Source organism: Homarus americanus, unplaced genomic scaffold (assembly GCF_018991925.1).
Source record: "Homarus americanus isolate GMGI-L3 unplaced genomic scaffold, GMGI_Hamer_2.0 scaffold51941, whole genome shotgun sequence".
Lineage (NCBI taxonomy): Eukaryota > Metazoa > Arthropoda > Malacostraca > Decapoda > Nephropidae > Homarus > Homarus americanus.
This window is the reverse complement of record NW_024755479.1, coordinates 75,001-93,281: the sequence shown is the minus strand read 5'-3', so window position 1 is coordinate 93,281 and position 18,281 is coordinate 75,001. Positions and strand designations below refer to the sequence as shown.

Genomic DNA, 18,281 nt, shown 5'->3' with positions numbered 1-18,281 from the left:
ACAAAAGGATGGGGACCACTGCTGTACAGTATACTATACCTGTAAGTGTTCCATCACAGTACACAGACTGATAATGTGAGTCATCCACTGAGACCATGGCCATAAAACAATAAATATGAGAAACTAAATAAACAAGAGATCATGAGCTTAGACTGGTAGAGACAAGGGGGCCTTCTTTCACACGCACACACTCATGCACACACACGCACGCATGCACACACACATGTATGCACACAGTTCTCTCTCAACACTAATTTCTACAAATATAACTTCAATTACTTTATCTTTGTCTCCCTCTAGTTGTCAAAAGTGATGACTAATCTTGTCTCTGGCAACATCAGTACTATACCAGCCACTGACAGCTCTTGTATGACACTAAAAATAATTTAGGCATTTCTATTTTGTTTTTATTTGTCACTGACCCAAAATGTAATGGATTGGTATTCAAATCATCTAAATAAAATATAGCAAACTGTGAAAATGCAATGAAACTAAATCTATTAATTTATTGATCAATAAGAAAGGTTCAGAGAAGCATTAAAATGAACACACTATATGGCAACATGCAGTACCAAGTGTATTCATAGTTGTTTAACTTTACTCAACTGTGGCTTATTTATTTTTTCATTTTTATCTGCATACCTCCCAATTACCAGCTATATACTGTACTACCTTTCTGTTACTCCCTGATACTAGATCATTTACTGTACCTGGTCCAGTCTGACTGGAGTAGATGAGAGTCTGAGATGTGCGGGCGGAGTACGGCGAGTTATGGTTTGCATCGTGAAACATGTTCTGGGGAGTAGGATGGTGATGGTAGGATGAGGTGGGAGGAGGCTGCTGCTTCTGCTGTGGCTGGTACTGCTGTTGATGCTGGTGATGGAGGAAGGAGGTGGAGGAAGGCTGGGATGGGTGTCGGTGCTGAGAGGATGGGGGAGGTCCACTGTACTGTTGTTGGTGGGGAGCAGCATAAGATTGTTGCTGGTGCTGTAGGTGTTGCTGATGATGCTTTTGTAGCTGCTGCTGGTGAAGCTGCTGCTGCTGTTGCTGTTGTTGCTGATGCTGCTGCTGTTGTTGCTGCTGTTGCTGCTGCTGCTGTTGTAGTTGTTGTTGGTGTTGTAGTTGTTGTTGTTGTTGTTGTTGTTGCTGCTGCTGTTGTTGCTGCTGGTGCTGCTGCATTTGTTGCTGCAGATGCTGTTCCTGCTGCCGCTTAATGTCATCACGTGGTGGGGCTCCAGCTACCACAAACAAACAACCAAGCTAAACTCAAGAGCACAGATACCATGCACAATATGCTAATGTGATTAATTAAAATCAAGAACAGAAGAAAGCAACAGCTCTGACAAGATATTTACATTCACTGCATACAGATATGTTTTACTGCTGCTCTCTACCTGCCCATGCAGCAACACAAGTATAATAACAAGACTTAAGAGAACACATGTAAGTCACCTTGACACACTTGTAAAGCCAACTAACTATGTACAAAATATCAATAAAATGCTCAGGAAGCACAGCAAGCAACACACAATTAATATAAACAAACAGAGAAACTGCACAAGTCCAGTACACAAAACATTCCCCAGTGTGAGCGTAGTCATCGTGGGCAGCACATTCACCTGGACAATATCCAATATGATGCAAAGCTTCAGGAGTGATAATAAAGTCATCATCGCCCTCTTACAGGATTGGTACACCAAGTCTTGGATAGTAACACTGTATATCAACATAAAAAAATTACTGCAATAAATCACCGCACTGTATTCACACATGTAGTTATAATATAAACAGGTTCTGGGTGATGTACCATTGCCTGGAAAACTAATACCTGGAGACAATTACCATTCAAATGCATCTAAGGATTAGTAGCTACTGTACCAGCACACATCACACATTAGTGGTTAAGCAACTGAAGCCAAAGTAGAGCAACTGTCACTAGCTACTTCTAAGACAATGGGGCAACAAGAAAAAACAAGAAAAAATAAAATTTTAGTGCTTACTTGCATAATGGTTGTTAGTCGGGTAATTTGAATGTGAAGCACCGTGTCTGTTAGTGCTAGTTGGGTAAGACCCACTTGAACCATTTGCAGGCTTGCCTGTATAGTGGTTATCAGAAGCATTCTGTCCATCCATAGACTCAGGATAATGGTAATAACCTCTCTCATCAATATAATCTGGAGGGTACTGGGTGTTGGCGTTGGGGGCTCGTGAATTAGAGGACGGGTGGTAACCGGGAGAGGGATTGGGATTCTCTTTGTGTGTGTAAGCAGAAGGATTATTGTTTGATCTCGACTGTTTGGATGAAGGGTGAGCTGTGGAGGACTGGTGGTGGTGGTATGGTTGGGAAGGGACGTTGGTTCGAGAGTTTGAGGAGTAGGAATAATCATGGGGTTGACGGGAATCTGGGGAAGCAGAAATTTCCTGATCGTACTCATAGGCAACACTGTCATCATTTTGTGCGTAAGAGGCTAATTTATGGTGGACAGATGCAGAGGCTGTGGCAATGTCTCCTCCAAAAGTATCAAGCCATTGGGACCGCTCTGGAATGGTATAGTGGAATTCTTAGTGCCATTATAACTACATCCAGGTTTGAGGCCATGCTATTATGGACCCCTAATGCATTAACTTAATATCATGCTGAGCAACAGTGCACATTTCAACTTAATGGGAAAAATTAGTAAAGTTGCAGTCCCCCCCTCGGGTAACACGGTGCTAACAAGGCTTATAATACACCTTTTCACATATACGTTGAGACATTGTTACATATCTATTTGACAAATTTCATAACCGAATGACAGAACACACATCGAATGACAATCTAATATAACTGTTCGTTCATGCTGACGGAAATGATTGATATAAGTTATGAAGTTGGCCGTGAACAATAAACCGAGTCTACATATATATGTTTGAGACTGTAACAATTGAAGAATGACATACCACCAACAGTTATTTTAGATTGTCATTCGATATGTGTTTTGTCATTCGGTTATGAAATTTGTCAAATAGTTAAGTAACAATGTTTCAACGGATATGTGAAAATGTGTACTGTAAAATGCTGTGGTAACAACTTATCATAACTGTGTAGGAGCACCACTTATTCACTAACAGGTTAAGTATCAAGCTACTACACAAACTAAATCCTTCCGGCAAGCTATTTTGTACATTTTCTTTAATCCTATTTTCTAACTTTTGTCACTATTATGTTGCTGAAAATAAAATTTCATAAAGCTCGACATATTTTTAGCAAATCTAAATCTCATCTTTTGGAATGAAGTAAGAGCAACTACAAGCGAGTGTCAGTAATATTAACAGTATACCAGCATGCATAATTAACCAAAGTTACCTCCATCATCCACAATAATCTACCTTCCCTTAACAAAATGAACGGTCGCAAACAAGAGTCCTGTTACCTACAGTATTCTGCTGCTCCACGAACCCCAAGACTCAGACACTGATGCATTATTCTATTCATAAATGTTTCATATTCACGAGTCTAAATCTTGGGGGTGGTGGAGCAGCAGAGAAGGTGACGGGAGTTTTGTTTGTGATCCAGAGTTTTCACTTGTGACTTAAATGAAAAGGCAATACAGTACTGTAGGAATACCTTTATTAACTGCTACAGGTAACTTAGGAGTGCTTTAGTGAGTATTTGTATTGAAATTTAATACAGGAAATGCACTGCACTGTACTTGAAAAGATCCTGTACCTTATACTGTACTGTGAATAAAAACCACAAACTGGACACCATCCTTACCAGTGAGTTTGTAATACTGTCCTATATGATGCTGTACTATATGATGCTTTAAGTAAAGTTATAATTTTATTACTTACAAAAGGCGTAAATGGTCATCACATTTTGGTGAAGTTATCAAGACAAATGTTAATTTGAATTCTGAATATAATTTTTCTAAGAAAGAACAAAAATTTCCATGTTCCTCTGTGCCCATATTACCACACATACTCTTCAGTAAATATTTAAGTGGTATCAGTTTCCACAGTGGAGATGGTCAGTGAAGAGACTGTGTGAGGGAAGAGGTTTCATGTGGCTGCCCCTTCCAACAGAGCTCTCACACAGGGGGATAGATACTGGGCAGATAAGCCTTCATCTTCTGCTGCCAAAGACAGGTAAGGTTTAACTTTTGTTGCCTTGCATTATTCCCCTTCCATAATATTTAAAACTACTACATTATCTGGACTTGAATATTTCAGTGAGTTTTTCTACGCAATCTGGTTAATATTGACTTCAAAACACTTGATGGTTATGTTATGGTTTGGTATGGTATAGTACGGTAAGGTAAGGTACAGTATGGTATGGTATAGCACAGTATAATATGGTATAGTACAGTATAATATGGTATAGTACAGCATAATATGGTAAGGTACAGTATGGGTTGGTGTGGTATGGTATAAGCTGTTATTAATTAGTAGCATCTTTTATAATATTTAGTCATGCTCCACAGGTCTGGTAAACCAAGTAGAAAATACAGTACAGTACCGGGTTAATGTTACACCGAGAAAGTCCCCTTACACCGCCTGGAGAAGAGATGAGGGTTATTCCATGCATCGTACACTACACCTACTCTTCTCCCATATACCAGTGTTCTACATGCTACACCCCACAACAACTGTTTATTCCAGTCTTCAAACTTTATTTCATAGTTTCATACGTCACTGAACAATCACACGACACTCTTTTATGTATATTGAGAGCAACGTTTCTTTAATCCACCAAGACCACTTTGTCCGTTATTTGGGTTCTGTTTTTTTTTCTTTTATCAACCAAGATTATTCTATTTTATATTATCCTGCAGAAAGATTAGCTTCATACAGACAGTTCTCACCATCATCAACCTCCTCATTATTAAACAGTGATGAGAAATTTTCAGTAAACATTAAGTGTATCAGTAACTTGTATGAATTTCCTGAAGCTTAAAAAGTTCCATATTTACCAAATTATACAAAGTATGTGAGTAATTAACACAAACTTGAACCATGTTGTGAATAGTGAGAATGAAGCAACAATCCCTTTTGAAGATTTACAAGAAAAATTATAAAATACTCTGTGCTCACCAGAACAATTGTTGTACAGTGCAGGACTATTGTTACATATACAAGCTGTGTTTGATGTAAGTTGAGGGAGGAGGTTACATCTTTATGATCACTATTATGACACACTAACACAAATGAAGGAGTGGTCTTGCAAGGAACCTCTCTTTCTGGCAGATCATGTAGCCTGGTATCTCTCACAGGGCAACTTACTGGATCTGTTTTGTCCTTGAGATCAGCCCTGATATCATCATCCAGGGCTAATTTGTTAATCCTTTTAGATACACTGTACTGTACTGATTACCTTTCCCTTCCTCATGCACTGTTTGCCTCATATCAAGGGGATGTGGTACAGTGGTCGCCCTGAATGGCTGGAAATCTCATTGAGAACTTTTAACTGCCCAAGCAGCACCGAACATTCCAAGACCAATGTTTGCTACCTTTGGATATGAGTGAATCTAGCACAATCCACCCAGTGTTTCTTCAGTTCTAGCTGGCCAGTTATGAAGCTCTGGGAAACGGTAAGGTTTCTGTGCTGTTTAGCTATGGATTTCACCATATTTTCTCAATTTCTTGCTATTGCCCCTAAATACAGTAATATTAAGCCAGGAGGAAGGAGAAGGCATTATAAAAACTACAGGACTGGACGGCCAAGCCAGAGGAAAAAAGCCAGTCCCTGCATTCACTCCCTTCATCTAACTGAACTGCTGGATACTACGTGCAGTATTTAGAGGCATTTGTGCCTACATCATTGGGAATTTGCTTAGAATTTCAAATTTCATATACGTACTGTACTGCATTTGTTTGAAGTACCGTACTGTACACCTGTACCAGGTTTGTGAATTTGTTTAAAGTAGTGAGGTCTGAAATAATGAGGTTTAACTGTACTGTATTCAGGCTTTAGCAGTTTATACCAATTAACAATGTTTAACTTTAATTGATCCATATGTTCCATGCATTTACTTTCATTACATTTCTTTCGTTGCTTTTCCTTTAAAGAAATACAGTATATGAATTCATTGGTAAGCTTAATGACTTTAAAACTGGCATTCCTCACTGCCACACACTTGATACTGCACTCGACTTATTGGTCACTTAGAAAACACAAGTACAGTAAACTAAACCATGTAGCCCCAGCGCGTGTGATGGCAGATACACACTAACTGTACCTCCCTTGTCTTTCTGGACATTCTCTACAGTCATATACAAGTGCAGAGGACAGATCAAGATGTTTCACATTTGACAACACACTTTTCAGTAAATGTTGTAAAGCCACTAGCTAGCCAGCCAACTATAGTACCTAGTAAACCAAGACAGATCTGGACATTCAGACACAGAGTCTTTGTCCAGAACACATCAACTTAAGTTGGTGTTCAATCAGCTGCTGTTGCTACTCCTCTTACTGTTAACCATCACCTTCTCTATTAAAACTACTGTACCATCTCAAGTAACTGTTTTTGGTATTACAAATTTGATCATATTTTTCTTAATAATACAGTATCTACTTCCACTAGCTCATCTACACAATACACAGCATTAACAACATGAATGATGAGTATTACAAAGGCTGATAAATATATCTTGTAGAGAAAATAAAGACACAATTCACTTAATCACACCAAATGTAGATTCAAAGGTAAAGGTCCTTCCCAAAATTCTGCAGACTCAGGTAAGGAGACCATTCCTCTAAGTGGCAGTGATCTCCACCACAGCGCAATGTTCTCACTTCATGGCTACAATACTCTACCAAACACACTAGAATACTGTACTTGAAGATGCAGACTGACACTTTACATGGAAGTACAGTTAATGATCATGAATTTAGCCGAGTGTAAGAAACCTTTAATAAATCATGACTCTATGCTGTATATGATTAAGAATTAAGTGTGACCGTCCTTATGTACACACACTCACAATAAAATTATCTTTAGGATGGGTATCAAAATGAACACTGCTGCTGTGACTCCTGTTGTCCTGATTGGGTTGTCAAAATCATTCGTCCGTTGTCATTTTGTCTAACACAAAACTGTAAAGACACTTTTTTGATTGTGCGTAAACAGGACAAATTTCAAGTTTCCCTGGTAGATACAGTCGTAGTGGGATGAATTCTTAAGATGTTGCTCCATTAAACAATATCTTAAATACCATGAAAGTTCTCGTTAATTTCTGTACTGTACAACTTAAAACAAATCACATAACTGTTTGAATACTGTATGAGCTTTGTTGCTTCTGCCTGAGAGCAATAAGGATATGTACACTGTTTGTTGAGCATATCCAGGTAATCTGTAAATACTGTCTGTCATTTATCACAAAATTTACAACCTGTGAATGGCCCTCAATGACCCAGGCAGTTGATGGCGTCTAAAACAAAAACAACAATGGATATATCAACCTGAATTCACAAATGGTAAAAGGTTAAAAATAGATGATTAATACAGTACTGATATCCCACTTCGTAACTGAGGCTGGACTTGTGTTATGTAGCCAACAAAGTCTGCCAGGTCAGAACTCATATAAAAAGTGGCTAGGGGCTGATCATATGATTAGAATTACCTTTCAACAATAACTACAGCCCTGAGGAAGTCTTAAAAACATGTAGGTGAAGTCAATTAAAGAATAAAGCCAGACAAGTCATGTGGTACATCAGCAGAGGACATTAACCCAGTCCTTTGTTCAGTTATGGGAGCAACAGTCCAGCCATCACTGCCAACCACCACATAAAACACCTGCGAGAGGAAGGAGACATGCCAAGTCACTGAGCCTGACTTTAGTTATAATAAGTGACTTCAGAAACATTTCTCCATATTTAACCTAATGGCTATCCTGGGTCATTTATTTTACCCAGTCAGACTGAATGGTAGGTGGTGGTAACAAAAAGTTTCACATATCAGATAGATATTTAGTAAAATCAGTCTATATATGACAGGCTGAATAATTATTGTGATATTAATTAAAATCTTGACACAATAGGAATAAAAATTAAGCATCACAGACAGACTCATGAGTGAGGCTTGAATTGAGTCATACCAAAACAAGTTCTTGCCTCATGAAACAATAAGGAGGCCACACCATGGATGTAAAGCCCAAGTGCCCTTCACACATGGTACAAGACACACGGCACTTCAACATATATTCATCCCTAGGTGGAACAAGCGGCCCAGAACACGAGCGACTGGAACTGAATGATGATTTGCTGCTGTCTGTCCCAAGGTATGACTGAACAGATGATGTGGCTCACGAGTCACCCAAGGTATGACTGAACAGATGATGTGGCTCACGAGTCACCTCATCTTATGCTTTAAATACAGTCATTAGTTTATTCGACGACCCTAATGATTATAGGTACAGGACGTGCAGTAAAATCAGTAGGAACAGAATCGGATCAGATCATTGTGAAGAATGTAATTAAACTTTATTCCTCCCGAATTTGAAGTTCCTGTTAATTGCTCATCCTAAAATACAGTACAGTACAGTACACGGATACTTGTAATACTATACTGTACCGTACACCTTTCAATGCTCTGTTTAAAGCTAGAATGTAAAGCTAAGTACAGCAGGTGATTAGTCTCTAGCTATTTTACTGCTGGGTTCTGAGCCGGATGATGCATAACACAAGTCTCTCAGTACGGCCATTATGTAATTAATGTATTATCATAATATGGAAAACAACATCTGGTACTAATTCAAGGTTTAATAAATACAGTACTGTACTTTTCATCAGTTGTCACTCCCTTGTACAGCAGTTACAGCCTGTACTGTAATCTTGCATACTATAAGTCTCACTATACAGTACACTATCCGACACATTACAAGGGTAAGAAAAAAAATCCTCTCAAGAATGATAGCCAATACAGTATACTGAATAATACTGTACCTGTATTTATTATATTCCTGATGTATTTATCTCTCCGAACAACTTAATTTTAGTGTTTAATGATCTGGAACTTCTGAAGGAGTTTTTCTAGATACTACTTCCCCTCCCTAGACTCACTGACTGGGAAATATCAGATCGTCCACAAGTGAGGAGACTGTACACATTACCACTCCATATTCTCCACTCAGGATCAACCCCAAGCAGTCAAATAAAGTGAAGATTTATCTACCATAAAAATTAACAACTGACTGATGTGCAAAACTCTTATTATTGTACGTAAAAAAAAATCATAAGACCTAAATTTGTCACCTGAACTAAAGGGCGACCAAAAAAAATCTAACAATGCAGCTGTAAATTATCATGTGGATCTGTATAGGATAAAATATTATAAAATATCACATTTACTTAATTAAGGACTCCATTATATATTAGGTAAGGACTAACTGGATTGGGTTTACCTGGAATAAGATAAACAAACATTAGGAATCGTTACCTTCATCATCTTCGTTGGGTTCCGCTCGCTTGCGTTCCATCTCCGTTTTCTTGGCCAGCTCACCATGATATATCACATTGCTGCCACAGGGAGTAACAAACGTTAATAAGAGCTGTTAATAGTATCTTGCCGTGTGAAATCAATCGAACGACGTGTCCGTTATGTAGCCGAGGTCGTGAAAGAGAATAGTACTCGTTCGGCATTTGTAATCTTAGCCAAACCCCCATGGATCACCTGAATATTACCCCACACACACACAGACAGACAGTTTCAGGGTTTTCAACTTCAAACAGGTTAAACAGACGGTGGGGGGAGGGGGGGAGGTGTCCGAGTGGCTGGGAACGTATCTTATTGAAACCCATGTTATAGTGATTCTGATTTAAATACTGTTCAGTTTTTTCACCTGGAGGGAGGGGGGGGGAGGGGGAGACATCTGTACAGCATTGAATACTGTATTTAATGTTACTGTACCATTTATATACAACATCTCTCTCTGACAGCATTGAATAGGCATTTCATATTATACTAAATGATACTCCAGGAAAATATATTTCAAAGAAGTACCGAAAAATAAAAAACAATAAAAAAATATTAAAAAAAATAATTGTAAGCATCTCTTCACAACTAGGTATGATTATTATTCAAAAAGTATAAATTAGTTGTTTTTGTTTTTAAGTATCTAGACATTCAGTGCTGTACATGGGCTTAAGACGACTCACTGCTCTTACAAAAACCCTACAGCCAAGACATGTAGTATAATGTAGCTGAAGGTAATGTTGATTCTATACAGTATTTATAGACCAATAAGTTATATATATTCCCTCCCTTGACACATCAATGATAAAATAGTTTCCATAATGTCAACCTGTAGTCAGATTTTGTCTTATTTTACCTTATTTAATTTCATCAGTGACGTTGATGCCTTAAACTGACTAAACTTTCACCAGTCTTAATAATTGAAGATGTCACTTATATATAACTTTACCGAGTGTGTTGATGGTATTAGTTAGTATAATACAGCACAGGTATGAAGTCTTGGTATTCCTCTGACGTGTAAAACATCCTGGTGAACCATTACCCACATGTCTTAAATGAACTTATTACTACTTATTATACAGTAAATCTAAAGATACGAAATTATATAACAACTCCTATAAGAGCCACAATATATTGCCCCATACTTCATAAAGAAAACTTAAGTAGTGGTGAGAGGTTTTCTATATCTGGGTACAAACTATAAATGGCTGATATATATATAACCAACACACCTTCCTTCCCTCCCCTCTCCCTCCCAAGGACACCCACCTTCCCTCCCTCCCCTCCCCTGGGACCCACCTTCCCTCCTCCCTCCCAAGGACACCCACCTTCCCTCCATTCCTCCCCAGGACACCCACCTTCCTTCCTCCTCCCTCCCCAGGACACCCACCCACCTTCCTCCCTCCCAGGACACCCCCTTCCCCCTCCTCCCAGGACACCCACACCTCCTCCCTCCCCAGGACACCCACCTTCCTTCCCCTCCCTCCACCTTCCTCCTCCTCCCCAGGACACCCACCCACCCCTTCCTTCCTCCCTCCCTCCCCAGGACACCCTCTCCTCCCCCAGGACCTCCCTTCCCTCCTCCCTCGACACCACCTTCCTCTCCCTCAGACCCCACCTTCCTCCATCCTCCCCGACACCACCTCCATTCCTCCCCTCCACCCTCCATCCCTCCCAGGACACCCTTCCTTCCCCCCCTCCCTCCCCAGGACCTTCCCTCCTCCTTCACCTCCTCCCCCAGGACACCTCCCTCCCCTCCAGGACACCCACCTTCCTCCTCCCTCCCCAGGACACCCACCTTCCCTCCCTCCTCCCCAGGACACCCACCCCCCTCCCTCCCCAGGACACCCACCCACCCTCCTCCCAGGACCCCCCCCACTCACCTGATGATCTGAGTGTTCTTCTTGAGCCGCTGAGTCTCTGGGTCGTCGGCAACCTGGGTGAACTTGGCCTTGTTCTTCTCGAAGTCGGCGTGGTACTGTACCTGTGGGAGGACGACACACTGGTCACTAGGTGTAGGAGGACGACACACTGGTCACTAGGTGTAGGAGGATGACACACTGGTCACTACCTCACTAGGGGAAAGGTCAAGGCAGGGTTAGGTCCCGAGGGATAATTATCAGATATGGCCAGTGCTATGTGTGGTCTGGGGTGTGTGAGTTTGTTGGCCAAGCTGGAGAGGACCAAGGAAGAATTAGAGAGGGCCACGTTGGAGAACCTGAAATTAAAGGAAGAGGTGGCGAGGATGAAGGAAGAGGCGAGACAAGGAAAGCCCGTGTCTGACGAAAACTCAAGCGAGTGGAAGGTTGTGAGGAGAGGGAAGACCAAACTGGTGATGAAAAAACACACCAAGGTTACGTCAACAACGACATCAACAGCTAAGTGTACCAACTCATTCAGTCCCTTGATAGACGAATTGGACGTTAGTAGTCAGGGACAGGGCTGACAAGTAATGTATAAAAACTTTAATTGTTGGTGACTCACAGGTAAGGTACTTGGACAGGGCCTTTTGTGGTAAAAACAAAATAGGATGAAGGTGTGTTTGCCAGGAGCTGGGGTGGGGGATATAATTGACAGGATGGACAATATCTTGTCTGGTAATGGGAACAAACCCATTATCTACCTCAGTGCAGGAGGCAATGATATTGGCCGGTGTAGGAGCGAGGAGCTTCTTGATAAGTTCAAGGCAGCTATAGATCATATTAGGTCTAAGGGAGGGATCCCTATCATATGCGGTGTCCTGCCTAGAAGGAGAGTTGCCAGTGAATGGTTGTCAAGGGCGGTTGGTGTCAACGACCGTCTTGACAGATATTGCAAGTCAATATCAGTCCCATTCATTGACAACTGGGACAACTTCTACGGCAGAAGGGACCTTCATGCTAGGGATGGGGTACACCTGTCTCGGGATGGGGTGGCAAACCTGGCTGGGTCTCTAGAGGGGGCAGTTCAAAGGATATCGAAGTCTTTAAACTACTAGGGGAACATATGGGCACGGGGGTGGAGGAGACTGCAGTGGGAGCGGGTAAACAAAGTAAAAGGTTACAGGTAAATAGTGTTAGGAATGATGACAAAGCTAAATTAGACAGCAAGTTAAGACCTAAATGCGGTAAAGGGACGACTCAGAACACGACTAACCTAAATGTCTACTACGCGAACAGTAGAAGTATGAGAAACAAAATGGATGACATTAGGGCCTTGGTATGTACCGAAGAAATCGATATAATAGCATTCACTGAAACATGGATCAACCTAGGCTCACGTAAGTTACCTATCGACTACCAAATTGCGGGTTACAAATTGTTTCATACCGACAGGCAGACCAGGAAAGGAGGCGGAGTAGCAGTCTATGTCAGGGTTAACCTGAAGTGTGAAATAAACATGGGTATAAAAACTGAGCGGAATACAGAAACAATTTGGATAGAATTAATCGACGGTAGGGAAAAATTAATCACAGGAGTAATATATAGACCTCCTAATCTTGATAGAGTCAATGAGCGACTTATCTGGGATGAAATGCGCAGGGCTTCCATACACAACAAAGTCTGTATAGTAGGCGACTTTAACCTTGGCCAAATAGATATGATAGAGGTGTATAAATGGAAGTCAGGGCTGAACAAAGGGGACATTACAAAGGTACTCAAACTATCCAACCAGGAGCGAACTCGTAACAATGGTTTTAAATTAGACAAATTTAGATTTAAGCGCGAAATAGATAAACACTGGTTTGGAAACAGAGTAGTGGATGAGTGGAGCAAGTTACCAAACATCATCATTAACTCGAATACGCTGCATAGCTTCAAACATAGGTTGGATGCTTATATGAGCAATAGGGGTTGGGTGTAAATGGGACTGCCCAGTATGGGTCAATAGGACCGCTGCAGTTTCCTCCATTCTTATGTTCTTAGGTGTGGGAGGACGACACACTGGTCACTAGGTGTAGATGAGACACAACTAGGGGGTGGTCATGCCGGGGGGAAGGAGCATTGTGTAGTCTCTTCTTTGATAGTCTTGTCCAGGGCTATTTTGATGCCCAGTATTTCCTTATAACTTCTCTACACTACAACTTAAAATAGTCACTCTTGTATATGGTTAGTAGTGGTTGACGCCTTGAGTAACAAGTTCGGGTTAACTTTATTCTCCACCTTAACAAAAATTAATGTGTACGAGGTGCCGCCCTGTAGTGTCTTGTGTGAGGAGCCGACAGCCTAAGGCCTTCACTGGGTAATTGATATTGAAACACTTACTTCAATAATAGTTTATAGTCATCCAGGGTTGTACTTTTTCTCGTGCTGTTAAGTGTGATGATCATGTCTGTGTACTGTACAGTGGTCCAGGAGGAACAGAATACCGAGTTGTACAGCTGAGTGATCACTGTCCTGCAGGTGGATGAACATTTGTACACACACATGCGCACACTCAGGCCAGACGCCTTCGTCCAGATATACAACACCTAATACAACAATGTGTATCCTGGGAATACAAATACCACGGCGCAAAGGCAAGGGAGGGGGGGGGGGGAGATGACGGCCCTGACCACTACCTGGTCTTCTCGAGCGTCTATGCCCCGTGACGTCATAAACCAGCCTCTGTGACGTCATGGGCTAGCAACAACATGATTGGTCGCCAACCTCAGGGATGTCCCAACCCGACCCCCAGACACTGGTGACTCATTCCCCAAACACGAGGACCTGGGATGGTCACATTCTCTGGGGAGTGATAGCCACCCTAACTGGAGAGGAGTGACCCAACTGACTCACTCTACCTACAAACATGGCGAGTCAAAATGGCATCGAGATTACACAGAGACTTGACTGTCATGTCTTAGTTAATGTGAGCGTTCGGTTAATATGTACGTAGATGGGTCAAATTAACATAAGAATCTGAGAGAACTATGGCTGGTGTAAGAGGTGAGGGAGGGTGGTGGATGGTAGGAGGAGGATCACCAAACACCGGTTGACCCAATAAGGTGCAGCGGGCCACACCTGTTGTCCCAGCCACCACTGTACCGGGGCGCCCCACCGCTGGCACATGGAGAGAGAGAGAGAGAGAGAGAGAGAGAGAGAGAGAATAATTTACCCCATTTAACTTAACATCATCTTTTCCTTCTTTTACTCTGGCTGCCACCTGACGATTTTATTCAGCTGGGGAAATTCATCTCGTACTCAAGAGGTTAAACAAAACTTCGCTACATCTACAACAAAAGCATCCATAGACCGGGTATCCATCTCCTCCTTATTCTATTATAACTTAAGTGTTTCATCTGGCGAGATACTGTACACCCCCCACCGTCTTCTCCCACTAGCGGCTTTAAATTCACACTTGAGAGTTGAGGGTCCACCCCCACCACCCCCCACACACTGTACCTGGACGCCAATAACTGTGATGTTCAACAGTGCCACAGTCATGGGCCACTCAACACTGTGCCCTCATACTGCTTCCTCATCCCTCCCTCATACTGCCTCCTCATCCCTCCCTCATACTGCCTCTCATCCCTCCTCATACTGCTCTCATCCTCCCTCATACTGCCTCCTCATCCCTCCTCATACTGTCCTCATCCCTCCTCATACTGCCTCCTATCCTTTCATCCTCCCTCCCTCATACAAACCCCACACTAACAACGACGACTCACCACACCTCTCACACTAACGACCACTACTACACAAACCCCACACCAACGACGACTACCCACACCTCTCACACTAACGACCACTACTCACACAAACCCCCACACTAACGACCACTACCCACACCTCTCACACTAACGACCACTACCTACACTAACGACCAGCGCCAATCCCATCATCTCGTAAAAGCGGTAATAATTCAGCTAAAGAGTGTGGGGTGAGGAGGAGACGCCATTGTTGGGAGGGAGGGAGGAGACGCCACTGTTGGGGGAGGAGGAGACAACAAACACTAATTGGGAGGAAGAGACGAACTGGTGGAGAAGGAAGGAAGGAAGGAAGGAAGGAAGGAAGGAAGGAAAAGGAAGGAAGGAAGGAAGGACAAATCATGGAAGAGTACAGAGGAATGGAAGGAGGAAAAGGAATGATGAATCATTAATGAATGAATAAAGCAAACATTTAGAGAGAGGAGAGTGGGGGGAGGAGGAGAGGGAAGGAGGAGAGGGAAGGAGTGGAGGGAAGGAAGAGAGGGTAGGAGGAGGGAAGGAGGAGAGGGCAGAGGAGAGGTAGGAGTGGAGGGCAGGGGAGAGGGTAGGGAGGAGGAAGGAAGAGAGGTAGGGAGGGAGGAAGGAGGAGAGGGAAGGAGGAGAGGGTGGAGGAGGGAAGGAGAGAGGGTAGGAGGAGAAGGAGGAGGAGGGAAGGAGGAGAGGGTAGAGGAGGGAAGGAGGAGAGGGTAGGGAGGAGGGAAGGAGGAGAGGGAAGGAGGAGAGGGTAGGGGAGGAGGGAAGGAGAGAGGGGAGGAGTGGGGAAGGAGGAGAGGGGGAGGAGGAGAGGGAGGAGGAGAGGCAGGGAGGGAGGGAAGGAGTGGAGGGAAGGAGTGGAGGGCAGGAGTGGAGGGAAGGAGGAGGAGGAGGGAGGGAAGGAGGGGAGGAAGGAAGAAGGACAATTGTATCCAGCAGTTATCAAATTAACGACCTGCACCCTGGCCCTGGGTCCACCTGATCACATCGTCCCGCCAAACAAAGACAGGGGGGAGCAGAGAGGGGGGGTGGGGGGCATGGAGAGGGAGGTGGGGGCATGGAGAGCAGGGTAGTAGGAGAGGGGGTGGGGCATGGAGAGGAGGTGTGGGGGCATGGAGAGGGGGCAGGGAGAGGGAGCGGAGAGCGGGGTGGTGGGGGCATGGGGAGTGCAGGGGTGAGGGTAGACATATGGGGACGGGTGAGACGGTGGAAGAAGAAAAAGTGTAGAATAGAAGGTTGAGAGGAGACGGAAGGATAAGGCAGTGAAGAATCGAATAAGACAGACATACAGACGGTCACAAAAAGCAATACCTCGAGCCTGGGTGAATGACCTTTGACCTTGTGCCCCTAGGCAACAGATGGTGTGTGTTTGTGTGCTTACCAGCCGTCTCTACTTCCCTGGAGAATATATGGGAAAAGGAGGAAATCCCCCAAGCTCTTAAAGACGCCACCATCGTCAATATTTATAAGAACAAGGGAGACCGGTCAGACTGTGGCAACTACCGTGGATTCTCGCTTCTGTCCGTAGCTGGCAAGATTATCGCCCGAGTTCTCCTAAACAGACTTCTTCCTAAAGCGGAAAACTTCGTCCCAGAATCTCAATGCGGCTTTAGACCATCACGTGGCACCACTGACATGATCTTTGCTGTCCGCCAGATACAGGAAAAGCGCAGAGAACAGCGTTGTGACCAGTACATGGCTTTCATTGACCTAATCAAGGCCTTCGACTCGGTCAACAGGGAAGCCCTCTGGACCTCAGCCGTTTTGGCTGCCCACCAAAATTCATCGCCATTGTGAAGCGACTCCACGATGGCATGAACGGCAGTGTCCTGCACATGTGTACTGTCACCAATTTCTTCCATTTCTTGGCTGCCTTCTTACTCGCGCCAGTGCCAATTTAGCCAGCAGGGTGAACGGTGAACATCGAGTACCGGATGAAGAGGTCTTTTCAACATGATTCCAGGAAAAACAAAGGTGTCGGCAGCTCATTACTGAACTTCAGTAAGCAGACGACCCTCTTGTTGCTTGCTACTGAACATGATCTACACGAGATCCTGAACACCTATGCAGATGCATAGTACACTTCGGCCTTGACGTGAATGTACGTAAGACTCAGATTCTCTTTCAGCCTGTCCCTGGTTCAGCCACACCTCCACCATCCATCCAACGTAACGGTACTACCTCTCAATGTTACCCACTTTCAGTATCGTGGTTCCCACCTGCCCACCACCGCGACATCGACGAAGAGATTCAACATCGGATCAGATGCATCTCAGCCTTTGGCAGACTCTATTCCCATGTTAGCTGTAGGAGAAGAAATTATCTACAAAGTACACGTATATCGAGAGTAGTGCTCTCAACTTCTATATGACATGTGTCATAACAGGAGGCACCTCAAGGCACTTGAAAACTTTCACCAACATAGTCTACGCTCCATCCTCCGAGTTCGCTGGGAAAACAAGAGAACAAATGCCAGTATTCATGCTGACACCAACTGTAGGAGCATCGAGGCTACCATTATCCATGAACAACTACGCTGGACTGGCCATGGACGACAGTAGACTGCCAAAGCAGCTACTTTACAGTCATCTAACGAATAGTAAACGTAACGCTTGGAGGAGCACCACACAAGAAGGTGTCAATACTTTCGAGTTAGCCTGACTGCAAACGAGACAGACAAGCGCCAACGCCGGAAAGACGCTATCCCCCCTGCACTAGATGTAGCCCACACGTGCAACATCTGTGGACGGCCCTGCGGGTCCGCTATCGGCCTCTTGAGTCACCTCAGAACTCACCAATGAAGGTGACATCCCTAATAACTCGTATCATTGTATCATGGCTGGATGGTCGTCATACTCGATTCTCAGTGACAGCATAATAGTAATAGTAGTAGTAGTAATAGTAAATAGTAGTAGTAGTAGTATGTGTGGTGTGTGTGTGTGTGTCTCCTCAGTGATAGATTCACCTACAACAACACACTGGCAGGACTCAGGACTCACTCCCTGGAAACTAATAAAATAAATTGCTTCTCCCCCTCCCTCTTTCAGATATATATTATTTTAAACGTTTTCCTAACATCACGCACACACATGAAGCAAATATACAAGACAATGAAGAAAATACAACTATGCAAATGAAGATAATAACGACGAAACAACGGTGTGGCCTACTGAGTCACACACACACAC

At 43.4% G+C, this 18,281-nt stretch overlaps 1 protein-coding gene across 2 annotated transcripts in view; it reads right to left on the bottom strand.

The window, feature by feature from the left end:
* Positions 1-18,281, bottom strand: part of LOC121856542 (LIM and SH3 domain protein 1-like) — a 95,641-nt gene that overhangs the window by 16,662 nt on the left and 60,698 nt on the right. Inside the window, exons 4-7 of one of the 2 annotated variants that reach the window (XM_042352140.1) lie at positions 11,336-11,436; positions 9,417-9,496; positions 2,001-2,540; positions 711-1,238 (exon numbers count right to left, since the gene is read on the bottom strand). In XM_042352140.1, the coding sequence (XP_042208074.1) occupies positions 711-1,238; positions 2,001-2,540; positions 9,417-9,496; positions 11,336-11,436 (1,249 nt within the window). The remainder of the gene's footprint in view (positions 1-710; positions 1,239-2,000; positions 2,541-9,416; positions 9,497-11,335; positions 11,437-18,281) is intronic. The other variant, XM_042352141.1, reaches the window with a different exon arrangement.